The sequence below is a fragment of the Salminus brasiliensis genome, chromosome 8 (assembly GCF_030463535.1).
Source record: "Salminus brasiliensis chromosome 8, fSalBra1.hap2, whole genome shotgun sequence".
Taxonomy (NCBI): Eukaryota; Metazoa; Chordata; class Actinopteri; order Characiformes; family Bryconidae; genus Salminus; species Salminus brasiliensis.
The window spans coordinates 41,901,788-41,926,677 of NC_132885.1; the positions used below are offsets into that span (position 1 = coordinate 41,901,788).

General features: G+C 44.3%; 3 protein-coding genes and 5 non-coding genes across 8 annotated transcripts; 4 read left to right on the forward strand and 4 right to left on the reverse strand.

Moving 5' to 3' along the window:
• Positions 1–1,875: 1,875 nt before the first annotated feature.
• cldn10l2 (claudin 10-like 2) lies at positions 1,876–5,341 on the forward strand. The gene is made up of 5 exons (XM_072686652.1): positions 1,876–2,128; positions 4,464–4,625; positions 4,720–4,807; positions 4,913–5,020; positions 5,143–5,341. The coding sequence occupies exons 1-5, from the start codon at positions 1,876–1,878 to the stop codon at positions 5,339–5,341; spliced, it is 810 nt and encodes a 269-aa protein (XP_072542753.1).
• A 3,083-nt stretch (positions 5,342–8,424) lies between these two features.
• cldn10c (claudin 10c) lies at positions 8,425–11,340 on the forward strand. The gene is made up of 5 exons (XM_072685288.1): positions 8,425–8,656; positions 9,690–9,851; positions 9,954–10,035; positions 10,241–10,348; positions 11,157–11,340. Exons 1-5 carry the CDS (start codon positions 8,425–8,427, stop codon positions 11,338–11,340), a joined length of 768 nt encoding a protein of 255 aa, XP_072541389.1.
• A 1,067-nt stretch (positions 11,341–12,407) lies between these two features.
• On the reverse strand, positions 12,408–20,111 carry plbd2 (phospholipase B domain containing 2). Its single transcript, XM_072686653.1, has 12 exons — positions 19,886–20,111; positions 18,817–18,910; positions 18,441–18,599; positions 18,102–18,199; positions 17,260–17,474; positions 16,849–16,943; positions 16,595–16,755; positions 15,042–15,137; positions 14,893–14,964; positions 14,533–14,685; positions 14,199–14,361; positions 12,408–13,850 (listed from the first exon to the last, which is right to left on the reverse strand). Exons 1-12 carry the CDS (start codon positions 20,050–20,052, stop codon positions 13,680–13,682), a joined length of 1,644 nt encoding a protein of 547 aa, XP_072542754.1. The 5' UTR covers positions 20,053–20,111; the 3' UTR covers positions 12,408–13,679.
• Positions 20,112–20,624: 513 nt separating this feature from the next.
• Positions 20,625–20,697, reverse strand: trnak-cuu (transfer RNA lysine (anticodon CUU)). The gene has a single exon. It is a non-coding gene; the product is annotated as a tRNA-Lys (tRNA).
• Positions 20,698–20,803: 106 nt separating this feature from the next.
• trnan-guu (transfer RNA asparagine (anticodon GUU)) lies at positions 20,804–20,877 on the forward strand. Its single transcript has one exon. It is a non-coding gene; the product is annotated as a tRNA-Asn (tRNA).
• Positions 20,878–21,595: 718 nt separating this feature from the next.
• Positions 21,596–21,668, reverse strand: trnak-cuu (transfer RNA lysine (anticodon CUU)). Its single transcript has one exon. It is a non-coding gene; the product is annotated as a tRNA-Lys (tRNA).
• Positions 21,669–21,773: 105 nt separating this feature from the next.
• On the forward strand, positions 21,774–21,847 carry trnan-guu (transfer RNA asparagine (anticodon GUU)). The gene has a single exon. It is a non-coding gene; the product is annotated as a tRNA-Asn (tRNA).
• A 150-nt stretch (positions 21,848–21,997) lies between these two features.
• trnak-cuu (transfer RNA lysine (anticodon CUU)) lies at positions 21,998–22,070 on the reverse strand. Its single transcript has one exon. It is a non-coding gene; the product is annotated as a tRNA-Lys (tRNA).
• Between the last annotated feature and the right edge of the window lie 2,820 nt (positions 22,071–24,890).

The window sequence follows — 24,890 nt, forward strand, 5'->3', positions numbered from 1 at the left end:
TGTTTGATGTGTAAGTTGTTTCCAAGACCAGTGTCACAATCTTGATGATCAATTATGTAAAATTTCATTCAACAATAACAATGTAATGTTGCTTTATTATTTTCATTCTCGTATTCTCAAGGTTTTTCAGCCTTTCTTCCACTGACTCTCAATCAATCCGATCAGACATATTTTAATGACATCAGCTATTTTAACCCCAATCCAGTTCCAAGCCTTTGTCTTAACCGCAGCGTTCAGAGCACCATCTGGTGTCCTCAAGGTGCCATTAACAGACTTTGTTACCCAGCCGGCTGCAGCAGCAGTGCGGACGCTCTCAGAAGGTAAATAAAGGAGTTGAGGTTCTGCAGTGTGGAGCTATTTTACAGTGGAACCTGAAAACAGACCAAAATATCTGACCCTTTATAAAACCATCACTGAAACGCTCCGTTTTACCAGCGGGAGAACCGCAAGCAGCAAGATACATATATTAGGGATGTCCTGATAAGTACATTAGTAAATACAATTTATAGTATTTTTGCAAATACTTTAGCATTTGATCAAATTGGATATAATTGAGGTTTTAAGTGGATATTTTAATATCTACACCTTTTGATGAATGGACTAATAGACGTGCTCCAAAATGTGAGTGTTTTCCTTCTCCTGTGAAGTTGCTGATTTGGAGATACAAGGTTTGGTTACTAAATATTCTTTATATTAGTGGATGTCCACAATTCTCTAAAAGTTTGTAAAAATAAAATGATAATTTCTGAACTTTGCATAACCTGACCAGGTTATTTGTAGATACTATTAATAGTATATAGTATAATATAAATACTATAGTATTTAATAAAATTGGATATAAACAAGATTTTAAATGTTTTTTTAAAGGAAAAAAACACTAAAAGCTGCATTTCTTTTCATAGCGTCTAACAGAGTTGATCAGTACTCAGCAGGACTCCCTCAGCAGCACGTCTGGCCTGTAAATCATTAGTGATGGGATCTCTGAACCTCTAGTCTGTCTAAAACACCTAAAGCCAGTCGACCAGCGAACAGCTTAGCGCTGAAACACCCCTTAGATTTTATTCTATCTTTTACAATTTATCTGTAGTTTAGCTTCATGTATCCATGGATGGTGTAGTTAATTATTAGCAACTTTATTAAAAATGTATTTTTACAAAAAAAACAACAGATGCTAATTGTAAATAAACTGACAAAAGTAATGGGACACCTGCTCATTGTTGGGTATTAAAAAGAGTTGATCCTGCTTTTGTTGGAGTAACTGTCTCTACTGTCCAGAGAAGAAGACTTTCTACTAGATTCTGGAGGAGGAGCATTGCTGTGAGGATTTGATTGCATTCAGTGACCAGACCATTAATGAGTTCAGGATGTTGGATAGATGATTGCCAAGCCACTTCATCATCCCCAACTCCCCAACTCATCCCATCTAAAAGGCAGCATGTTGCCAATAGGGTCATGATGTTGTGACTGGACAAGCTGTGTGTGTGCATTTGCACAGCTGTGTCAGCAATGGGTGCAGCTTATAGGAGCTGAATTTCATTTGATTAGAAGGGGTGTCCACAAACATTTGGACACCTAGTGTACCTTCTGTATTTGCTGGATATGAAGATAAGACTGTGTCAGTCTGTGTTTATTGTGATTCTGTCTCATGCTGGTGCACACTGTCTGGAATTTACACTAAACAGGACTCATGATGAGCCTAACAACAGAACACAGACTGTACCCACTCGTACCATTCCCTCAAGTTTCACACACACACACACACTCACACACACACACACACTCATCAAGCCATGTCCTCTCGGGTTTAAACCTGTTACTCTCATCAGTCAAACGAGGGAAACAGAGAAGGACATCTAGACCCGAGGAGAAATTACCATGAAGAAAACTCTCATTCAGGTGTTGGGGTTCCTGATCTCCACCCTCGGCTGGTTCTTTGTGTGTTGTACACTGGCCATGGAGCACTGGAGGATTACCTACATAGGTGGACAAGGAGGCGCCTGGATCATCAAGGCAGCGTGGTACTATTCCAACCTCTGGAGGGATTGCTACACCGACACCAGCGCTGTGGACAACTGCAAGGACTATGATATTATGTGGGTTATAAACCCCACAAATACAGCAGAACGAGGTAATCTGAAGCACAGACCATAATATCTGACCCTTTATAAAACTCACTGAAACGCTCTGTTTTACCAGCGGGAGAACCGCAAGCAGCAAGATATATATATATATATATATAATACTTCTCACAATGGGAGACAATACGCTTTTCCAAGTGCATGATGGCTTAGGTCAGAACTTCCACAACACTGGACAAACGGATCATAAGATAGTCGAATTAACACCATTTATACAGAGCCATGACACTGGTATACATGGTATTTTATATCTTTCAAATACACTGAATTTAATTCCAAAGTACATTTCATACACTAAAATATATTTCAGAATATATTATCAAGTCTATTTTAAAATACATTTTCTTTTATTAAATATATGGGTTCAAATGTTTAACACAGATACATAGCCTATCTTAAAGTTAAATATTAGCAAATATACATTAATTATCCATTAAATATGCAGTTGGATCATTATTATATATCTTAATTGCATTCTGCATAAATGCATTTTGAAATATATTTAATGAAAATATATTCATTGTATTCATTCAATTTTATATATGCTAAATATATGTTTAACTATATATTCAAAATGTATTTAGATAATAGATTTAATAGATTTAACTGATACATTATTGACACTTTCATAAACTGCGAAAAATATTCCAGTGTAATTAGAATATTGTGAAAATGTTTATTCAATATCATAATTTCATTCAGCAAATTACACAGAATTTATTATCATTACATGTAAAGTGACATTTCCAACTTGTTTTTTGTTTTTATCTTATATTTCATTAAACACCAGAAACCCAGAATCTCAAATTATTACAAAGTTAAGTTTTAAATAATTACTAATCAAACAGTATCAACATAAAAAAAAACTTATAATTAAATAAATGTCACTGTGTGACAGTTTACCATAGTAAATTAAATCATGAATATAAATGACTTTTTTCACAATATTCTATAATAGTTTTTTATAATATATAAATATTTTTCTATATGGGTTTAAATAACAGTAAAAACAACCAATAACTTTATAAACTACCATGTACTCTTTCTCTCTCTCTCTCTCTCTCTCTCTATATATATATATATATATATATATAAATATATATATATATATGATGTTCATTCTTAAATGGTTAATTAAAAAAAATATTTTCTTAAATTTTCTTTTTTTGTTACTTTTGCTAGTTGCATATTCCAGTGATCATGACTAATTTCTGCATATCAAACTTTTATATTAGATTGATATGATAACTTATATAACGTATATAAAAAACAGATATAGGACCAGAAACTGAAAACAAGCTGTATTTAAAAAAGTAATAAAAACAAAATCAGACACTTATCTTAATCTCAAATCTTCAAAAACAGAAATGATCGTTTGAAATCATTCAATGGTGAAAATATTTATTTCAGGTTGTTAAACTAAATGATGTCAGTTAGTCAGGAACTGAATCCACTATAAACATTTTGCTGGATACGCATTAGTCACGAACCACCTGAGAGAAAACCACCTGAAAACCACCTTCGCTTATTACTCAGACTAGCAATAAACAGCACAGCTTCACAGCATGTGTTGACAAAGCATGACCCGATGACACAGATATAGAGGTCTGCAAAACGTTTAGGTCAGAATTTCTGTTACCATGAACAGTTAAGTGTGTAAGAGATGACCTGATCCGCTCTTCTCTCTACCAGTGAAATGTTCCCAGTGCCACTGGCTGCAACACAAACCCAGAGCATGAACGAGCCACACCCCTACTTAACAGTTGGAGAGGTGTTCTCTTCATTGAATTCAACCCTCCTTATTAACCATCCTGCAGCTAAAAAGTTCTATTTTAACTTCATCAACGTCTTACCAGAGAGCATCAGGCTTGCTTCTGTCGCTCAGGAAAGGCTTTCTTCTTCAGATTACAGACTCATAGAGTCGCCGCACAGTAGAACAGTGCTCCAGCACTCCAGAGTCTGATCAATCTCGAACAGAAATCCAAGTTTTCTTGGTCTTCCAGACCTCAGCTTGACCTGAAAACACCCTGCTGTCCTCTTACAGCCTTCTCCTGCTCTGTGGAGCATCAGTTATGTTAACGTTCAGAGCAGAACGTTCGGCAGCTGCTCAGAGGAGCCCATGGCTGCTGATTGTTGGGACGAGGCTTAGGGAGTCTTAGAGAGTTTTTCGAAAGCTTTGAAATTTGCATCACTTGATGTTTCCTAACGATGATTGTGAACCATGGCCCTAACGTTAACATAGCTGGTAGGTGGTTTTACATGAGTGTCATGGAGGTGTAAACCTGTAGAAACGACTGCTTGTTGATCATCTTCCTTTCTGAACAGGGTTTATCCAGACGGTGCGAGGCCTGCTGCTGTTTGGGATGGCTGTGGGGTTTTTTGCAGCCATATTTTGCTTTGTTGGGATGGAGTGTACATACATTGGTGGAAGCGAGAGAACCAACGATGTGATTTTATTAATGGGAGCCCTTTTTCATTTTATTGGAGGTAAATTGGAAGTAAATATGTCTCATAAAATATGTAAAAAAAAAAAAAGAAAATGCTATTTCTTATCTTTCATCGTCTGTATTTTCTCACAAAGGAGTTGCAGACGCTGCTGCTTATTCCTTTTTCACGATCAAGTTAGGAAGAGCAAACTTCGTACGCTTGTCTGCGAGAGGCTTCCTAAGGTAGTAAGACGTTCCTCGCGAGGTATTAAATATTAATACTGTGAGAATTATAAGTCAATTACTTTGAATTACTTTGTGTTATTGATTTCTTTATATATTTAATAGGTATCAAATAGGGCCTCCGATATACCTTGGTTTTGCTGGCAGCTTTTGCATAATCCTGGGCTCTGTTTTGTATGCTGTGACCGTCTACAGGACCATTGTACCAAAGAGGTGAAGGATAAACAAACCATATATTTATATATTATCTATTAATAATAATATAAATTAATAACTTTACCATCTATTTTTCAACTACAATGGAACTGAGATGACCTCTGATTCTGTGTCTGTAGGGAGGTGGACCCGTCAAAACTAAGAAAGCCCATGTCCACGAAGACCTACATACCACTGGCCAAAAGCAAGACACAATACAACAGCGAGCGCACCCCATCGGCCCAGTCCAAACTGTCCAGGCCGATGAGCCAGTCGAGCAGCCGAGTGTCCAGGATTTCTCGGATCACAGACGCGTCCGTCAGAGATGCTTTTGTTTGAAAAATTGACCGCTTGACTTTCATCTCCAGAACTGTAAATAATAAGAGCAGTCCTGCCGTCTGTTCGCACTGTAATCACACTGTCTAATGAGCTCTTCAGCAAGCTTCGTTTGTTTACATCGTCACGGTTTTAATGAATCAATGTTTATAATTTATTTTTGCTTTTGGGACGAAACCTTGTATCTCCGAAATGATGTGCTTTTATAAAGGAAGAGGAAAAAACTCCCAAACTTTGATTCTTTGTAATGAGATTCTATTCTGAGTCATGTTGGAGCATTTCTATTGGTCCATTGTTCACAGGCTGTAAACAGCAGCTCTTTACAAAAAATAAAAATAAAAAATGAAACAACTGAAGTCAAGGTTTTGATATAACTGTGACTATGTGTGTGTGTGTGTGAAAATCAGAAACGTGGGCCCTGGGTGGTCCGGCAGACTGCCTTCACCATGATCAGAGGGTCGCTGGTTCAAATCCCGGTCATGCTGCTAGCCATCGACAGTCGAGGCTCAGAGAGAGCGTAACTGGCTTCGCTCTCTCCAGGGTGGGTAGATGGTGCTTTCTCAGCTGTCTCTTATGTACGGGTTGGGTAGCTGGCGAGCCAAATTTAAAATATAATCAGATAATATAAATAAATAATAAATCAGAAATAATCAGAAATAAAAATACTCTTTATCTGAGCAGTAAGTGTTTCTAGAACTCGACACTTTGTGGCCACCAAAACATATGGACTTCACCAGAGCTCTGAAGGTGTCCTGCTGTGGCGTCTGCCACCAAGATCCTGTAAGTTGTAAGGTGGGACCTCCTTGGGCACCCATAATCCAAGGTTGTCCTTGCTTGGAGCACTTTTGGTAGGTACTGACCACTGCATCCCGGGAACACCCTACAAGACCTGCCTGATGTTCTGGAGATGTTCTGACCCAGCCTTCGGAGGGTCTTGGATTTTTACGCTTGTCCATTTTTCCTGCTTCATCACCAACTGACTGTTCACTCACTGCCTAATATGTAGATCCACCTCTTGACAGATGGTGTCAGTGGTGTTAATGTTACGGCTAAACACTGAACACTCCTACAGAAAGGTGTGGTGGTTCTCCATCACTGTGTTCATCATTAGAACATCTCCAAAGTTCTCCTCTCTCATGGAGTCTAGTATTATTTAGAGTTCTCCTCAGATCAACACCTGGTTTGGTGGTAAATCAGGGCTTAATGATGGTAAATCAGGTGAGCTGCTGCTGCTGCTGCTGCTGCTGATGGAGTTGAACACATCCTCCACGCTGTGCTGGCAGTGGTCTTACAAATTTCAGGGAAACAATGACGCATGTCCTCGATGACTCTCGTACCAAAGGCAGGCCCACGTGCAGCAGTGGAAACTTTCCTGTTATTGAGATCAGTGTCAGTGTTTGTGTTTACAACCTCCCTCGCTGGAAAGCACACTGACCTGAAAGGACCGACCTGAGCCAGTCAGCTAATGAGCAAAGAGCTTCCCTTTGCCTTCAAAGTGTCCCCTCTACCTGCGTCAGACCGGCTGCCACCCACCAGTCCGACCACCAGGCTCCCTCACCACCACCTGTGCCAGACCAGCTGCTCCCTGCCTAATGACCATGTTCAAGCTTACATAGACATTAACTATCTGCCACTATTAATATCACCACTATTACTCTGACCATCACTGTCAGGACTATATTCAGTTATTCTACACCATGAATATTTTATTATGATTATGAATGTTCTGCACACCTGAGCAGTTCAGAACAGCTAACAGAACAGTTTAGGTGGTTTGGTGACGTTTATCAATAATGTATAAATAGTTCTGATCAGAGGAGGACGGGTCGGTCCGTCCTGTGAGTCTTGGTTTCTCCCAAGGTCTCTTCCTCCAGCTCTGAGGGAGGTTCTCCTTGCCACTGTGGTCTTTGGCTGCTCACCGGGGGTCTTAGATTTTTCATGTCTTTCATGTCTAAAATATGTATTAAAAAAAATTATTAAAAAATTAAAACGCGCTGACTAGAGCGTTAGAGCGCCGGACTATTGATCACAGGGTTGTGGGTTCGATACCCAGGCTCGGCCACTGTTGGGCCCTTGAGCAAGACCCTTTACCCTCTCTGCTCTCCGGGCAGAGCCATGCTGAATGTTGGATGTGTCGATTTACTTAAACCCCGCCCACTAGTTAAAGCCTTTCAACACACCAGCTTTTTCAGGAGAACATGAAAGCAATGCTAAAAAAAACAAAAAAAAGCTAACCGCTAACGAAGCATGGCTAACCAAACAAAACCGCTGCTGCAGGGAATCCACAGATAAGGGCGGATGCTAGTCAGGTGCTAGGCTAAAAGCTATCCTTACCAAACCCTATTAGAATCTCGGTGGCTAATCTTTGCTGATATGGACCACGCCCGGAAATGGACCACGCTGAGACGGGCCGGCAAACTCTGAGAACATTTGGGCTGGAGTTCAGGGTATGAAGCTGAAAGCCCCCTGTGAAATTTCTCCAAGGACCCAAGGGGGAAGAAGGGAGGAGACTGGGGAGGATATGTAGGCCCAGGGGAACGAGGAGGTGGCGTTCCGGGCGTGGTCCTTCTCCCGAAATTAAGTTACTACATAACTCCACTTTGTCAGTTGGTGTTGATGTTAGGGTTTTAATCCATTATTGGACTACACTATATGGACAAAAGTATTGGGACACTTGCTCATTCACTGTTTCTTCTGAAATCAAGGGTATTAAAGAGCTCATCCTGCTTTTGTGTGACTGTCTCTACTGTCCAGAGAAGTGTATTTTACTACCATTATCATCTCCATAGTGATTCTTCTAGAAGTGTTCTCCTAGTCCAGGATTGTTACAGTTCTACCATCTCCCAAACACACCCATCAGCGGGGTGGGAGCATACCAGCAGGACGAACCCAGCTGAGGTCATGCTGGCACTATGTCCATCATAAACATACGTGATTGTTGTTCTGACCTTGAAAACAGAGACACCTCCTCACCTCACTCAACGAGAAGACCCAGCTCTGTGATGACCGTACACACAGCGCCGCGGACCGAGGCACGGCTCAGAGAGAGCTTCTGCAGGCTGCTGCGGCTTTCCCTCACATCAGCCATGAAGTACAGGACTGTGATGATGTATATGGAGATGGGCTGCTTCGTGGCCTGTGTGTGTGGATGGATCCTGGTTTGCGCGACCTTGCCGATACAATACTGGACTCATTCTGAAGTGGGTACTTCAGTCCTTACCAACTCGCGCTCCTTCTCCAACCTTTGGAAAGACTGCATGTCAGACCAGACTGGGATGATGGACTGCAAGGAGTTTCCATCGCTGCTGTCTTTGCAAAGTAAGCGTTCTACGAAGCAGGTGGCCGTTCTTAATTCTAGCGTTCTTGTTAACAGGAAATACGAGAAATAACAATTTCTTAAAGAATAACACATTATTATACCCGTAACCGTGACAATTTGGTAACGTCTGTAGCAACCAACGTAACATTAGCATCTAAAATATCAATAAATACATGTTCACTTTTACCAAATCTTTATTATTTTCAGGATATTTCTGGCCCTGTTTCCATAAAATACATTTATTCCAAATAAAAATCTCAAAAAATGATGAATGATTTGTAAGCGTCCCTCAGTTTAACTTACCACCCCGTCACACCAGCTTGTTTGGCCTGTAAATAACAAACTGCTGCTTGAAATGACATCACAAAAATGAAGTGACATCATTTGAACCTTCGTAGCAGCAAGTTCTGACCCGTTTCTACACTGTTTAGCTCAACTCAACCACCCCGTCACGCAAAATAGAGACAAAACTGTTTTATATGCAAATATTTACAAATTTTGAAAATTATATTTCAAACTGATCGGCATGTGAGCTGAGTCAAGAACCTGCGGCCATATAATATTTATTTATTTATTTTTTTTGGAGGATGAACATACACAACATGTCCAAATGTTTGTAGACACCCCTCCTAATAAATGCATTCAGCTATATAAAGTTGCACCCTTTGCTGACACATATGTGCAAAGGACTTGTCTAGTCCCTATAGAGAAGAAGTACTGCCAATAGAATAGGACTCTGGAGCAGATCAACATCATGACCCTATTGGCTCTTGCTGCCTAATAATGCCAGGTGTGGGCTAGAGGGGTATAAAGCCCCCCAGCATTGAAATCGGTTTCAGCTGCAGATCATTTACTGATGTTTTGTTGAGCGATCTGAGCTGCAGAAGTAATAAATGTGAGTTAGGACTCAGAAATCGCTCTGTAATCAGACACTGTATCAGATTAAGCTGGACTGAGCGCCAGTGCTCCAGAGCTGTCCTTACTGGAACTGCCCCAGTTTCACATGTGTCCGTGTGGCCTGCTGTTCAACAGCGTACATCCACTTGTGCCGAGCGCTGATCTTCACCTCCATAGTCCTGGGCTTCCTGGGAGCTTCTCTGGCCCTGATTGGGATGAAGTGCACCAAACTCGGAGGGTCCGACATCACGAATGCAAGGATCACCTTCGCAGCAGGGATGAATTACTTCGCATCAGGTGAATACTCGACTCGCTTGACCTTTAGTGACCTCTGAGCGACGTTCTGCCTGTTGCTTACTGTTAGCTGTGCTGGTCAGCATGGTTCGCTCTCTCCTCCAGGTCTTTGCGCTATGTTTGCTTTCAGCTGGTATGGAAATAAAATCATTACAGAGTTCCAGGATCCCACACACCGGACCAAAAGGTACGCTGTTTCCTCATCCTCTTAAATCCTGGTTTATGCTCTTATAAACTCTTTTGGTTGGTTTCCTGGACAGGGACAAAACCGACACCCCCCTAAATCAAGCCCTGCGAGGTGCACGGTTGCTGGCTCACCTAATAAGATGTCTAAAATAGGGCCCTTAGTGTTCGTAGGGTGTTCCACGATGTTGTGTGTGTTGGTGTGGCAGGTTCGAGCTAGGGGTGGCGCTGTTTATTGGATGGGGCGGCTCCGCACTTCTCATTATTGGAGGACTGGTGTACAGCATCTTTGCAGGAAGGGAAGGCTGCGAGACAAGGTACGAGCTCGGATACTCTATAGACAACTCAAAAAACCTATTGTCATCATCATTTTGCCCTCATCAAGCAAAAACCTCATATCTCCAAAACAGCAGCAAAAAAACTCAATGTAAGAGATTGTATTCAATTGAGTCATTTTGGAGCGTTTCTATTGGTCCGTTCATCATGAAATTCTGATACAGGCCAAATACAGTCCAGATATGTCCAAATGTTTGTGGACACCCCTTCTAATGAATGCATTCAGCTACTTTAAACTGCATCCATGCTGACACAGATGTGCAAATGCACACACACAGCTTGTCTAGTCCCTGTAGAGAAGAAGTACTGCCAATAGAATAGGACTCTCTGGAGCAGATAAGTATCATCAACCTAATGGCACCATGCTGCCTAATAATGCCAGGCGTGGGCTGGAGGGGTATAAAGCCCCCCAGCATTGAGGAGCTGTGGAGCAGTGGAAGAGCTGTGTTCTCTGGAATGATGGTGGTGGGTGGAGCTCCATCCAGTACTTTTGGATGGGATGAGGAGGGGTTGTGTTCAACCAACATCCTGACCTCACTAATGCTTTTGTCTCTGAATGCAATCAAAATCCTCACACCAATGCTGGCCCAAAATCTAGTAGAAAGTCTTCTTTCCTGGACAGTAGAGACAGTTACTCCAACAAAAGCAGGATCAGCTCTTTTTAATACCCCTAATTTCTGAAGAAACTATAAATGGATGAGCAGGTGTCCCAATACTTTTGTCCATTGTAAATCTATGACTTTATTCTGCTAGATTAGACAGCTAACACACACATCTTTGTCACTTCAGCCCAATCGACCAAGAGAAACTGGTGTACTCTACCTCCGGAGCACCCTCTCCCGACATGCTGGAACCAATCGGAGAGGAAGAGAAACAGCCACCTTCACCTCCTCCTACCATCGAAACCAAGCAGATCTTGGAGACCTCCAGCAAACCCCTGGGCAAAGCCTACAACAAGGGAGAATATGTTTAGCTTGTCTTTCCTCGTGTACTTGAACTGGCCACACTCTTCTATCTGTCTCTCTAATAAAGAAAGCCTATTTGTGATTGTGATTTTGAGGGCTGTTTGTGGAGCGAACTGAAAATTACGTGGCCGTTTAGGGCCCCACACCACCAGGGGGCCCCCACGAGCAGCAAGATATCATGATAAAAAATACAGATTTTAAAAATAACATTGAATAATAAAATTAAAAAGTGATTTTTATATTAATTTACTTTATAATAATGCTGGGCATTGTTCGCTCCGGCCAATCGCATAACCAAAAATAAATAAATAAATAAATAAATTCCACAGCAGGTTTATAATCTTTAAAAGCAGAACAATTAAAACCATCATAATTAGTTCCGCAAGTTCTGACGGTAGGTGTATCTCAGGCATTACGTATATAACAACGCAGATGATAATAATGTGTGATTGTGCCCAAGATACACCAATCAGCCATAACATTAGGACAGTTTAAGTGAAGAAAAGCATTGACTACCTTCCTCCACAGCTGGAGGGGCGGAGATCTAAAGTACAGATCAGACAGCAAGTGAACAGTCAGGTCTTGAAGGGGTTGAAGCGCAAGAATCCGAGACACTTTGACAAGAACCAAACTGTGATGTTCTAGATAGACGACTGGGTCAGAACATCTCCAGAACATCAAGCAGGTCCTGTGGGGTGTTTTCCTGGTATGCAGTGGCCGGCACCTACCAACAGTGCTCCAAGGGAGGGAAGAACAACCGGTGAACCGGCGACATGAGCGGTCATGGGCACCCAAGGCTGACTGATGCTGATGGAGGTCCCACCTCACATCATACAGGACTTCTTGTCTGTAAGGATCTGCTGCTAACGTTGGCCTAAATGGTGCCAGGTACCCCAGCAGGACACCGTCTGAGGTCTTGTGGAGTCCACGCTTTGACAGATTACAGCCGCTGCTGTTGTGATGGCACAAGGGGGACCTACTCGGGTGGTGTTAATGTCATGGCTGGTTGGTTGAAATGAATTACATGGCTTTATTGAACTGACATATTGATAATAACTGGGGACAAAACCGAACATGTACTTTTTCATTTATTGAGAAAACTTGTAAATAAAAAAAGTAAATCACTGAAAAAATGTGCAAATTCAGCACAGAAGTATTTCTTACATCAAAAAAGTCAACAATAATAAAAACAGCATGAATCATATAGACATGCAACACGAATCACTTTGTGCAAATCAGCTTTTCCCTTAAAAACTGCACTTAGAATTGCCAACATGGAGGTCGGGTGGATGTTTAGAGTGTGTGTGTTACAAGGGAAGATTAGAAGCATTGTATTTATTTATTTATTTTAATCATCCAACTATTTTAATGCAGAATTTCAGCAGTTTTTGGTAAACATCCTAAAAGCAGGTCTAAAAGCTCCAGAGCTTCCAGAGGAACTGATTAATGCTGGCTGAGATGGCTCCAGATGTGTGAGCAGATGTGTTCCCACACTGAGTTACCAGTCAATTCTTCCACAGCTCACGCTTCACCCACTGGCCATTTAATAAAACACCAACCATACAATCCCTGACCAAAGCCCATCTGTATATCAGCCCTGTCCATCAAGTGGAACCATACAGATGTTTGAATAGAGCTGTAGGTCTTTCTATTGGCTCAAAAGGTTCTTTGGACATTCAAAACAAATGTTCCTTAGATGGTTCTTGATTGAACTCAAAGTGGTTCTTTAATGGTGTCGCTCAAAACATCATTTATTATTGTTATTTGGGTGGTGGACCTATTGACCTACCACTATGGCCTAGTGGGGGGAGGGGGGGTCATTAGTTCGAATCCTGAGCCATGCTGCTTTGCCGGAGTCTGAGAGAGCACAACTGGCCGTGATCTCTCCGGGTGGATATCCCACATAAAGCAATGTTGGCTAGCGCAGATGTCTGTTAGCTGGTGAGGCGGAACTGGGTACCCGGCGGCGGCGGCTGGGTGCTAGAGCTAGGGGGAGTTACGAACGGGTGGGTTAATTAGCAGAACCAAACTGGGAGAAATAAAAAAGGGGAAAGTTCAATAATCAACTTTGGGGGAAAAAAAATTAAATTTAAAACGACGATGGCTTCAGTAAGTGTACCCAGTGTTTAAATACCCCACGCAAATAATGCCTGGTTAGTGGTGACTAATAAGGTGACCCATTTCCAACGAACACAGAATGGGCCGATTAACTGTGCAACAGACAGGCTACTGTGTGTACAAAGGACACTTATGTGGTAGCAGTTTCTGATTAAATGGCCAGTGTGTGTACTGTGTGTGTGTGTATGTAAGGCAATTCTGGCAATTCAGTATCTCAGTATCTCTGGACTTATTTTGACCACCTGACATGCACAGTGGGGAAGTCCCAGCGGTCCGGGTGGCCAATGTGTGTCAAGCTTCTGTACGGAGAGGTGCTCCACTGAAACACAGGCACCTGGTCCCATGTGGGCCCGCTGACCGCCAGCAGCTCGTACTGCTTAAACAAGCTGTAGGATGTTACCTACAGAGAGGAGAGAGAGGAGAGAGATTTTATATACGCTATATGGACAAAAGTATTAGGACATCTGCTCAATTACTGTTTCTACTGAATTCAAGGGGATTAAAAGGAGCTGATCCTGCTTCTGTTGGAGTAACTGTCTCTACTGTTTCTACTAGATTCTGGGTAGAGCATTGCTAGGGTGGTGACCAGCTGAAACTGGGGTTGGCTCTACTCTTTAAGGTTAGGCTTAGGGTTAGATTCTATTAAAAATACTATATTCAGGTACATTGAGATATTAGATATTTAGTGGAATAAGAAAAGCTGATTATCTACGGAGGAAAGGAAACGGACTGATACTGGATCACTTGCCTTCATGTCTGTGCCACCATGAGGTCTCTGTCTCAGAGCTCCAAAAGGGTACGTGCCGTTGGCTGGGTTCAGATCGGAGCGTGCAGAGATCGAGTTCTCCCCGTTATGAGGGGGGTCACAGCCCTCACATTCTGACAAGGGATCATTCTTGTAGTTATTATATCTGTACAGAGAGGAAACACAGGAGGAACTCAATTAAAGGCAAGGTTCTGATGGGTGTGATGAGATCTACACCTTCTGGAAACTAGGGCTTTTTCGGCCCACATATTTGCATCTTGGTTTCTGAAGAACCAGTGCGGACGCTTGCCTCCTTCACCAAAGAGCAGGGTCATACCTCATCAATCGCACCATGGATTCCATGTCGGTGACGAGGGTTTGGTTCCGAGAGAATATCTGAGCCCTGGGGTTCTCATTATAGGAGAACCACGACCCGTACTTCTTTACCAGATCTTGACCACCACTTGCATTAAAAATCTCTTCGAAATACCTTAAAAAAAACAAACAAAAAAAAAAAGTCAAGGAGAAAGCATCTGCAGCTCCACATCATTCATCGCTGACCAGTTTCTGACCACAGGACTGCCGCTGACCAGATATTACTGATAGAGTGGATGACTGAGGACTGTTACGAGCACAGCAGTTATCCTAAGCTGGTAATGTTCATGATTGTGTGTGTGTGAAGACATCGGTCACTTACGGGATGTTGTAGCTGGCCCAGTAGCCGGTCTGATAGAGCTCCTGAGTCTTATCTGCGGTCTGGATCATCCCTCTGGAACAGAACAGGCTGGTCAAGCAATGCGACGGGATTCCTGATAAATCCATACCATATTTGCCTGGAACACTTACGGTATCTGCTCAAGCACAGTAAACAAGCCTTGCTGTAGGTCAGGCTTCCCTGGAACGAAGTTCTTATAGTCAACGATCATCCACTGGTTGTTATACCTGCAGCAAACGGGGCACAAAAACACACACTTTCACCTGCGTGTAGGTCAGACTAAGTCAGGTCCTCTCAAAGTCAGAAAACGAGACCATCAGGCCCTTTCTTGTCCGTCACTGAAGGCTCAGAGCAGTTCAATAGGAAGCTGTAGGATCAAGGGGCTGGGTGCTATCCACTTTATTTTATACAGTCTTCTATAAACTGGTGTCTGAGAGCGAAGTCGAGCGTTAAAGCCTCAGATCTGAGAGTGCAGATGAGGGAACCGGGTTAGGAGGGTTCTCCACTGTCGAACTCAACATCGCTACCCTCACTGCTTTTCAGAGCATGACCTCCCCACCCTGTGGCTCTCTGAAATGCACGAGGGAACGAGCTTATTTGGACGTGTACTAGATACACACTAGGACAGAAATCTGACCCATCAGACACGTCGTAATTCTGAGAGACCATCAATTCATTAAATACCGCAGTATGCGGTATTACCGTTACACCTCCCAGGCCTAGCTGGAAGATCCACGTGTTTTTAATGGGGTTAAAGGTCTACTGGTCATGCACCATTATGTGGAGGAATGTTACCACACCCCAGATACAGTGATAAACTCATAAACAGCCAATCACAGCAGCCCTATTTACACTGTAATTGCACCATGTTGGTGGGAACATTAAAACTGACCAGCCTGGAAAGGGTTACAAGTAAAGCTGGGCGATATGGGAAAAAAATGATCACGATATTTAACGATTTTGTACGATATACGATATTTATCGCAATATTTTGTCATGTAAACAAAATGCACCAACAGTGTAAAATATTTAAAAACTGCTATCCAAGTACTCTCCCATACTGAGTACCGTGATTTTTACTCAATATATGCTGCACTACATTCAATTAAATAATGAATAATTAATAATTAACAAATGTCTTTAGGCACGGACGATATTCACAATATACTCATATCAAAGCATACTGTGCACCACGATAACGAGATTTATCACGATGCGATAAAATATTGTTATATTGCCCAGCTCTAGTTACAAGCCCACATGCTAAGGCTCTGGTACGCCAGCAAAGCACCACGAGAGCCAGTATCCACAAATGGAGAAAATATGGGTTTCGTGTCTGGATGACCTCAAACATTAAAATGTGGCAAATACGCAGGAATACCCCCCCCCCCCCAAACACACACACACACACCCCTGGTAGAACCTGACTCTGCATAAGCAGTGCTTCTGCAACACTGTGTTAACAGTTAACCCAGGTCAATGCTGGCCGTTGACTAAAGGTCACCACTATTGTGTCTCTGGGTCACCATGCTGAGGTGACTGATAAGTGACAGATTCAATCAACCTGAGGGAGCATGTGAGTGTGTGTGTGTGTGTGTGTGTGTGTGTGTGTGTGTGTGTGTGTGTGTGTGTGTGTGTGTGTGTGAGAATGCTGATGTCATGAGGTGTCTTAACAGTGCCTTACGTTCCACTGTTGAACTGGCTGAAAATGGCGGCCCACTCTTTGCCAGTACGAGCAAGTCTGTTGGCCACGATGTTCCTCAGCCACTCCATGACGGCCCCCTCAGGCCTCACGAACTTCCACAGGTCAGGGTTACTGTTGCCAATGGTGGTTTCCAGAGTAACCTGGCAGGACAATACAACATGTGTGTGTGTGAGTGAGTTAGGGTTCAGTTCACACCACCCCCCCCCTTGTATGTAAACAAGGTAGCCCCTCACCAGGCCACTGCTGAGGATGTAGAAGTCATCTCCTGAAAAGATGGAGCCGGGGTAGGAGGAGAAGGCCTGAGTACCTCCGGGAATCACCGTCTTATCTGTAAAAACAGGAACAGTGGGTCAGCGCTGGAGTCAGGCCAGATTTTCCATCCCATTCTCTCCATTTGGAAAGACTAACGTTCCTCCCAGCCAGTCAGCTTTACTCCGGCTGGAATTCCGCCTGGTTTGAAACCAGACTATGGTGGAAATGCTCTAATGTTCTTCCAGAGTGAGAGAACCACGGTCCTTTCTCTGGTTCTAAACCAGCTCTGAACAGCGGTATTCAGAACCGAGGAGGAGGCTAATGCAGAGTGAGGATGGGGTGCATCTACGCGAATGCGTCTGCACGAGTACGAAACAGCTAGCGGCGGTTACCTTTCAGAGAGGTGGAGAAGGAGAAGGTGTACTTCTTCATGATCCTCAGCATGGACTGATAGGTGTTCCAGGTGTCGTGTGACACAAACAGCTCCTTGTTTCCTGGTAGGAGCTTGATCAGCGCAGAGCAGGAGCCAGAACCCAATGTACGGGTTAGGCTGGACTTGTTTAGGGCAGCTTCCAAATCCTCCAAGTCTCCACCCATCTGGAAAAGTCTGGACAAGCAATCATTTTGATTTATTTATTTATTTAACATTATTATGTGCTGCTGTTATTATTTACAAAGCATCTTGCACACCTAGAAATTTACCTACAAAGTACGTTTCAAAGCAAAGCAGATATGGACAAAAGTATTGGGACACCTGCTCATTCATTGTTTCTTCTGCAATCAAGGGCATTAAAAAAATGTTGGAGTAACTGTCTCTACTGTCCAGAGAAGAAGACTTTCTACTAGATTTTGGAGGAGCATTGTTGTGAGGATTTGATTGCATTCAGCAACAAGAGCACATTAGTGAGCTCAGGATGTTGGATGATAATCACCACCCCACCTCACTCATCTCATTCCATTCCATTCAAAAGTACTGGACAGAGCACTGACCATCATTCCAGAGAACACAGTGCTTCCACTGCTCTACAGCTCAATGCTGGGGGCTTTACACACCTCTATCCCACGCCTGGCGTTAGGCAGCATGGTGCCAATGGGTTCATATTAGGTTTATCTGCTCCTGAGAGTCCTATTCTATTGGCAGTACATGGGTGCAACTTAGAGTAGCTGACTGCATTCATTAAAAGGGGTGTCCACAAACATTTGGACATGTAGCGTATTGGTCTAAAACACTCACAGGAAGCCTAAGGGGTTGAATGAGAGTCTTCCAGGGGATGTCACCTGCCCGTTATAGCCGTCCTCCAAACCCTGCAGCTGCAGCAGAGACAAGCGTACCTGCAGGGGAACAGAGAACATTCAGGACCTCAGTACAGTACTCAGGCAGGAGATCTAGGATGGTAACACTGTGTCTCTTGGCATAGTTGAATAGTAAGACTTTGTCATTTACATAAACCCCGCCCACTAGAGAACGCACTAGTCAAAGTCTGGTGTAAATATGGTGGTGCTGACACTGGAGCAGCTCAGAGCAGCTCATCACCTCCAGACTATGCTCTACACGTGGAAAGCCAGCACTTACCTGATGCCAGTACGACGAGTCTGGGTTTTTCTCGATCTGCTGGGCCACCCACTGCAAGTTGTCAGTAATGTAGTCCTTCAGGCGGCGGCAGTAGGCCGGATCATACTTAAACGGGCCGCAGTATCCCATCAGGGTGTTCATCCAGTGCTTATAGATCAGCTACAGATCAAACACACACACAGTGAACACACAACCACTGCAGGTGGAAGCCCACAGTGGATAGTCAGTGAACTAGGCCTGAAGATAGCATGGGGTTGAGGTGCTACTGAACCGAATCCCAACCCACCTACTCATTTAGCTACTCTGCCGTGTTTTCGTCCAGCCTTACTCTTGAGAGTGAAGGCCTTGCTTGATGTAAGATATAAGGGTCAAATACCTGCGACGTGACAGCAGCCTCCGCAACTCCAGCACTATAAGCTTGCAGCGTGTCATTGTACTGGCCACTGGTTACAACCTCCAGGTAGGACCATCTGGAAAGGAGGAACACATGTTTATTTTATTCTCCAGCTGGCTTGGTAGACCAGCACTGGGTAGAGTTTTAGCATGACCAGATTGAATAGGGTCATTGACCAGCATGGCCACATGACCGAGGAGGTCCACCAGCAGGACTATGTCCAGCAGGACCAGAATAACAAAGCGGGTCAGCCACCAGAAGCAAGTTGACCATGCTGGTGGACCAGATAAATCTGGAACATTCCCTATGGGTAGGGTTTCGTCCAAGTCCAGCATGACCAGCTTGGCCACATGACCGAGGAGGTCCACCAGCAGGACAACCAGCATACCCAAGTTGATCAAGCTCGACCTGCAAAACCGTCAAGCACAAACAGAAGCCACGCTGGTCCACCAGAATTGGGTAGGTAGGTTTCCATCCAAGTCCAGCATGACCAGCATGACCTAGGAGGTCCACCAGCAGGACTATGTCCAGCAGGACCAGAATAACAAAGCGGGTCAGCCACCATAAGCAAGTTGACCATGCTGGTGGACCAGATAGACCACCAATCTGGAACATTCCCTATGGGTAGGGTTTCATCCAAGTCCAGCATGACCAGCTTGATTAGGCTCATTGACCCAAGAAGTCCACCAGCAGGACCACGTCCAGCGGGTCAGCTAAACCATATGCTGGTCCACCTGCACTGGGTAGGTTTCCATCCAAGTCCAGCATGACCAGCTTGACTGAGCTGCATGATCAAGCACAGTGACCAGCAGAACCATCCAACACCACCATACTTTATGCAGGACCACCAGCTTGTCCACCACTCTGACCATTAAGGTCCAGTTGAAACCATTTGGAGCGAGCAACCAGCTTTAGATGTTCTGGGCTCAGATTTCCAGCAGGAACTAGCTACAGGGTCCTGACATACATGTTGGCTCTTATAGATTTAAAGGGTGTTCTGCAGAAACTGGTGGTCTCTACTGGTACCATTAAGCCCACCCCACAAACGCACCCTGTGTTTCGGATGTCGTCCGTGAAGTTGGCGAAAGCGACGAAGTCTGGCTGGAGTCCATCTCTCAGGTCCAGTTTCCCGGTTTGCTTGTTGAAGACCACAGACTGGACCTGAGCTGCAGCGGCTGCAGCTACAGACAGAAGCAGCACACAGGTCAAAACACACATCCTGACCGGAGTCGCGGCGCTCGGACGCTGCGCTAGCAGAGCCACGGTCCTGCTGGTCATGTGACCTTCCTTCAAAATAAAAGTCACGTGTGGTCACGAGATCCTTACTAATCGCTTTTTTTTTCTTTTTTTTGCTGAACACGAAAACAATAATACGGAAGTTGAAGGAAGGTCTAGTCTTAAAATCTTAAAGATAACACGTTTAAATATAATTAAATAATTAAATAATATTAAATAAATAAAAATATATATTTTCTGCATTTATAAACTCCAGTAGCGGAAGCCCAAGATATTCATAGAATAGGACCCCCTGTAGCATTTCTGGCTAGAGGGGTATATATAAAGCCCCCCAGCATTGAGGATCTGTGGCTATGATGGATGGTGGAGGTGGGGTGGTGATTATTATCATTAAACATCTTGACCTCATGCAATCAAATCCTCACAGCAATGCTCGACTCAAAATCTAGTAGAAAGCCTTCTTCTCTGGGCAGTAGCAGGATCAGCTCTTTTCCTTTTATGACTTAAAAACTAATAAGAGAGTTTTGTTTGGAATCAGGCGAAGAAAAGAGCTCCGCCCAACGTGGGGCTCGAACCCACGACCCTGAGATTAAGAGTCTCATGCTCTACCGACTGAGCTAGCCGGGCGATGCGCAATGCGTTGTGTTGTGGTCTTCTTGTTATTACCGCACTCCGACACAAGGAGGTGCTGTTGAACTTCTTCTAGTAATCAGAGAAGGCTGGGCTCTCGCATGTCTCTGTGGCGCAATCGGTTAGCGCGTTCGGCTGTTAACCGAAAGGTTGGTGGTTCGAGCCCACCCAGGGACGCTGTCCTTTTTCTCCTCCATGTCCAACAAGAGCCGGGCTGTAACCACACACCTTTAACACTTAGCATCATTAGAGCTTTATTATATTTACATCCTGATGTCACACTTTCACTTTTGCCCTTCTCTATATTTTAGCTACATTATTATCTTATTTTATTTGACTTTTTTTGTTTTGATGTTGGGCTAGAACCCACAACCTGGAGATCAGAAGATGCCTTCTCAATCATCAAAGGAGTTCTGGCTTCTCCAAGTTACTGTGATGTAAGCCAAGGCGGTGCCTGTAAAAAGTGGGAAAATAACGCGTGAGTAAACCACAAGGTTGGTGGTTCAAGCCCACCCAGGAATTATGTCCTTCCCAATCTCCTACATGCTCCACAGCTGCTCTGGCCTTTCATGAAACTTACCTAAGAGACATTTGTTTGGGGAAAAAATGTAAACAGTTGTTGTGTAATATGGGGCTTGAACCCACAACCCTGAGATAATCAGCTTCATTACTACCATGGAGGGAGTGCATGCTTCCCATGATTACCAACACTGCCCTTAAACAGCTGGCAGTGGTATAGAACATCTTTGCATTCTGTCCTGTGATAAAACAGGTTAACCGAAAGGTTGTTGGTTTGAGCCCTCCCAGAAAAAACGCTCAGTGTCTTCGTTTTTATTTCCAACCAACATGCAACAGCAGGTATTTCCAGAAACCGGGACAGAACACAAAAACTTTGCGCCCAACGTGGGGCTCGAACCCACGACCCTGAGATTAAGAGTCTCATGCTCTACCGACTGAGCTAGCCGGGCAGCTGCTGTGCGTTGTGCTGAGGTCTCCTTGTTATTACCGCACCCCGACACAAGGAGGTGCTGTTGAACTTCTTCCAGTAATCAGAGAAGGCTGGGCTCTCACATGTCTCTGTGGCGCAATCGGTTAGCGCGTTCGGCTGTTAACCGAAAGGTTGGTGGTTCGAGCCCACCCAGGGACGCTGTCCTTTTCTTCTCCATGTCCAACAAGAGCCGGGCTGTAACCACTCACACAGCACTGTCACTGGACTTTTTTCTGTCCTCATCTCCAGACACTGCTCCACAGGTCGGTTTTTAAAACCTAACATAAGGGCCTGGAACAAAAACTTCTGCGCCCAACGTGGGGCTCGAACCCACGACCCTGAGATTAAGAGTCTCATGCTCTACCGACTGAGCTAGCCGGGCAGCTGTACCCCACCTCAGCCACACTAAGGGGTGCAGTCTAGTGTATGGCCACACTTCAGGACCCTCACTGGTTGACCTGCACTACCAACTCCCGAGAAGTTCCCCCCTCTAGTGGTTAATTTCAGAATTGCAGCCCCACTTTTCCACCCTTACCACAGAATCTCAATGTGACATTTATTTTGTTAAGTGCTTTCAGGTGTAAGTGGAGGGCTAGTTGTTCAGGAGGACCCTGCTGGAAAGTCCAGCTCAAGACCAGTTTGATGAAAACATGCTGGTATGATGCTTTTGGCGATGCCTGGGCCTAGATTGGACCCATGTGAGATTAGGGTGAGCTGGAACGATGGCAAAGCCCAATTGAGTACAAACCCACTCAAGTCCCAAGTTGGGACTAGACCCAAGTCCCACCCTTGTGGACCAAGCTGATCTAGGTGGGTTCCAGGTAGGCATGTGCCCTGCCCCATCGTTACAGCACACCCTAAACTTACATGGGTCCCTTCCAGGCCCTGTATGCAGTGTACAACCCAGATGGGGCCCATGTTTAACCCCTCCTGGTCCTATCACTGATCCCGGTAGGCATCCAGATGTGAGGACCATGGACCAAACCTTATGGTTCCCATTTGGGCTGCCCATACAGACCCCACATGGGCATGTTAGCTGGTAGTGGGCTACCAGTGGTCCGCTATCCTCTTCTCTGCTATAAGAGAAGCTGATTTTATACTGGACAGTATATATGTGTGTGTGTATGTATATGATACTACATAAACGTTTACATTGCACCCAGATACACACAGTTCTGACACCCCACCCACACATACACACATAGCATGGGTGTGGCTCTCGCTTCTTGCCTTTCTTTCAGTGCCAGCACCTCCTTACTCTAATCCAGCCAGCGTACCTGGCACATCACTACGGCGACACCGGCCCTAGCGCTGCCGCCCTCCAGCCCTGCACTGGGATTCCGCTAATCCGGCCCAGCGGAAATAGGGCATGAGGGGTGAACCCGGGGAGAGTTCTCCACTCAGGAGCTGCAAAATCACTGTGTTACACACACCAGCAACCACACCTTTATGACACGTAACCCATCATTAATAATTGGCGATACGATACATACACTGTGTCCAAATGTTTGTGGACACCCCTTTTAATGTAAGCATTCAGCTACTTTAGGTTGCACCCATTGCTGAGACAGATGTGTGAATGCACACACAAACACACACAGCTTTTCTACAAGATTTTGGAAGAGCATTTGCTGTGAGAATTTGATTGCATTCAGCGACAAGAGCGTTAGTGAGGTCAGGGTGTTGGGTGATGATCACCACTTGTCCCAAAAGTACTGGATGGAGCTCCTCCACCATCATTCCAGAGAACACAGTTCCTCCACGGCTCCACAGCTCCTCAATGCTGGGGGATCCTCAATGCTTTATACCCCTCTAGCCCACGCCTGGTATTATTAGGCAGCATGGTGCTGATAGGGTCATGATGTTTATCTGCTCCAGAGAGTCCTATTCTATTGGCAGTATTTCTTCTCTACTAGATTAGATAAACTGTGAGTTTACGTAACGAGTGCAACGTAAAGCTGAAGGGGTGTCCACAAACATTTGGACATATGCTATAGATTCTCCCAACGAGAAAGAGAGACATGACCCAGACGATTCTGTTCGGCCGGGCTGCTCGAGTCTTCAGAAGCGACCGGCCTTCACCTCTTTACATCCCACCGCGAGCCGCTCAGAGATGGGCCTTCGGAGAAAGATGAAAGAGAGGCCGCATGGCTTTAAAGCATTGTTTCTGATCAACCTACCATGACCGGTTCATTTCCCATTTCCCAAGTCCTTAAAATTCCAGATTCTTTGGATGGAGCACTGGGATTAAGGAATGTGCCATCTCCACTGACGACGGCCAAGCTGGCTCTGCTAATTAACACGGCCTGCTAATGGGCCCAGTCCAAACGCTCGGAGAAGCCAAATACCTTCTGCCTTCCAGTTCACAATTCATTCTGGGAAAATGTGCCTTCCCTTCCCTTTAGAGCTTACTGTTATCGGAAACCCAATTAAAAGGCCCAGCTTTCACGGCGGGAAATCACATGATGGGTAAAGTCTGACATTAAAGAGCAACTAAACAGGAAAAGGTGAAGGCTTAGCATGGCTAACTGGGGGATGCTAACATGCTAAGCTCATGTACAGTGACTTCATACTGAATGCTAACCTGGACGTCGTCCACTTAAATAGTTCTCTCTTATAAGGGATTCCTGATGGTGTAACTGTGAGGGTAGGAATCATACATATACCATTAGCGCTGCTCAGTGGGTTTGATCACCCTGACCAAACTAATCGACCAGCATGAGCAGCAAGACCCAGCATGACCTAAATACACTAAGCTGGTCAAGCTCACCAGTATAGGGTATGTTAGATATAGCAGATATCCCAGTATAGACCAGCTTAGACCTGAAACCAGATACCCGCCAAAAACGTACATACTATTTTATTGTGTGTGTGTGTGTGTGTGTGTGTGTGTGTGTTTCACACAAAGTGAGATCAAATATGGGAAGTAACGCACTAATTTAATTGACATGCAGGAATGCTGACGCAGCAAGCTGGTGATGAGCTCGGGTCGCATTCCTCTGCCACTGCTGGGACAGTGTTTGATGGGCCCGTCCGAAGAAAAGGCTGCTTGTGTAACAAAGAAACTCCCTCATTTGTGTGGTTGGAGTGCATGTGTGTGTGTGTGTGTGTGTGTGTGTGGGTTGGAAGGCTTGTGTGTGTATTCTTGTGTTTGTTTTTGTACATTTTCAGGACACAAATGTCAGGACTCTGTGGGGTTGAC

Coding starts and splice junctions, on each gene's coding strand:
- cldn10l2 (XM_072686652.1), top strand. CDS start 1,876: ATGAAGAAAACTCTCATTCAGGTGTTGGGGTTCCTGATCTCCACCCTC. Junction 4,626..4,719: donor CCTTTTTCATTTTATTGGAG/GTAAATTGGAAG, acceptor TTTCTCACAAAG/GAGTTGCAGACGCTGCTGCT. Junction 5,021..5,142: donor AGGACCATTGTACCAAAGAG/GTGAAGGATAAA, acceptor CTGTGTCTGTAG/GGAGGTGGACCCGTCAAAAC.
- plbd2 (XM_072686653.1), bottom strand. CDS start 20,052: ATGTGTGTTTTGACCTGTGTGCTGCTTCTGTCTGTAGCTGCAGCCGCT. Junction 16,756..16,848: donor ACATCCTCAGCAGTGGCCTG/GTGAGGGGCTAC, acceptor TTGTCCTGCCAG/GTTACTCTGGAAACCACCAT. Junction 15,138..16,594: donor AGCCAGTTCAACAGTGGAAC/GTAAGGCACTGT, acceptor CGTTTGCTGCAG/GTATAACAACCAGTGGATGA.
- cldn10c (XM_072685288.1), top strand. CDS start 8,425: ATGAAGTACAGGACTGTGATGATGTATATGGAGATGGGCTGCTTCGTG. Junction 8,657..9,689: donor ATCGCTGCTGTCTTTGCAAA/GTAAGCGTTCTA, acceptor GCTGTTCAACAG/CGTACATCCACTTGTGCCGA. Junction 9,852..9,953: donor GATGAATTACTTCGCATCAG/GTGAATACTCGA, acceptor TCTCTCCTCCAG/GTCTTTGCGCTATGTTTGCT.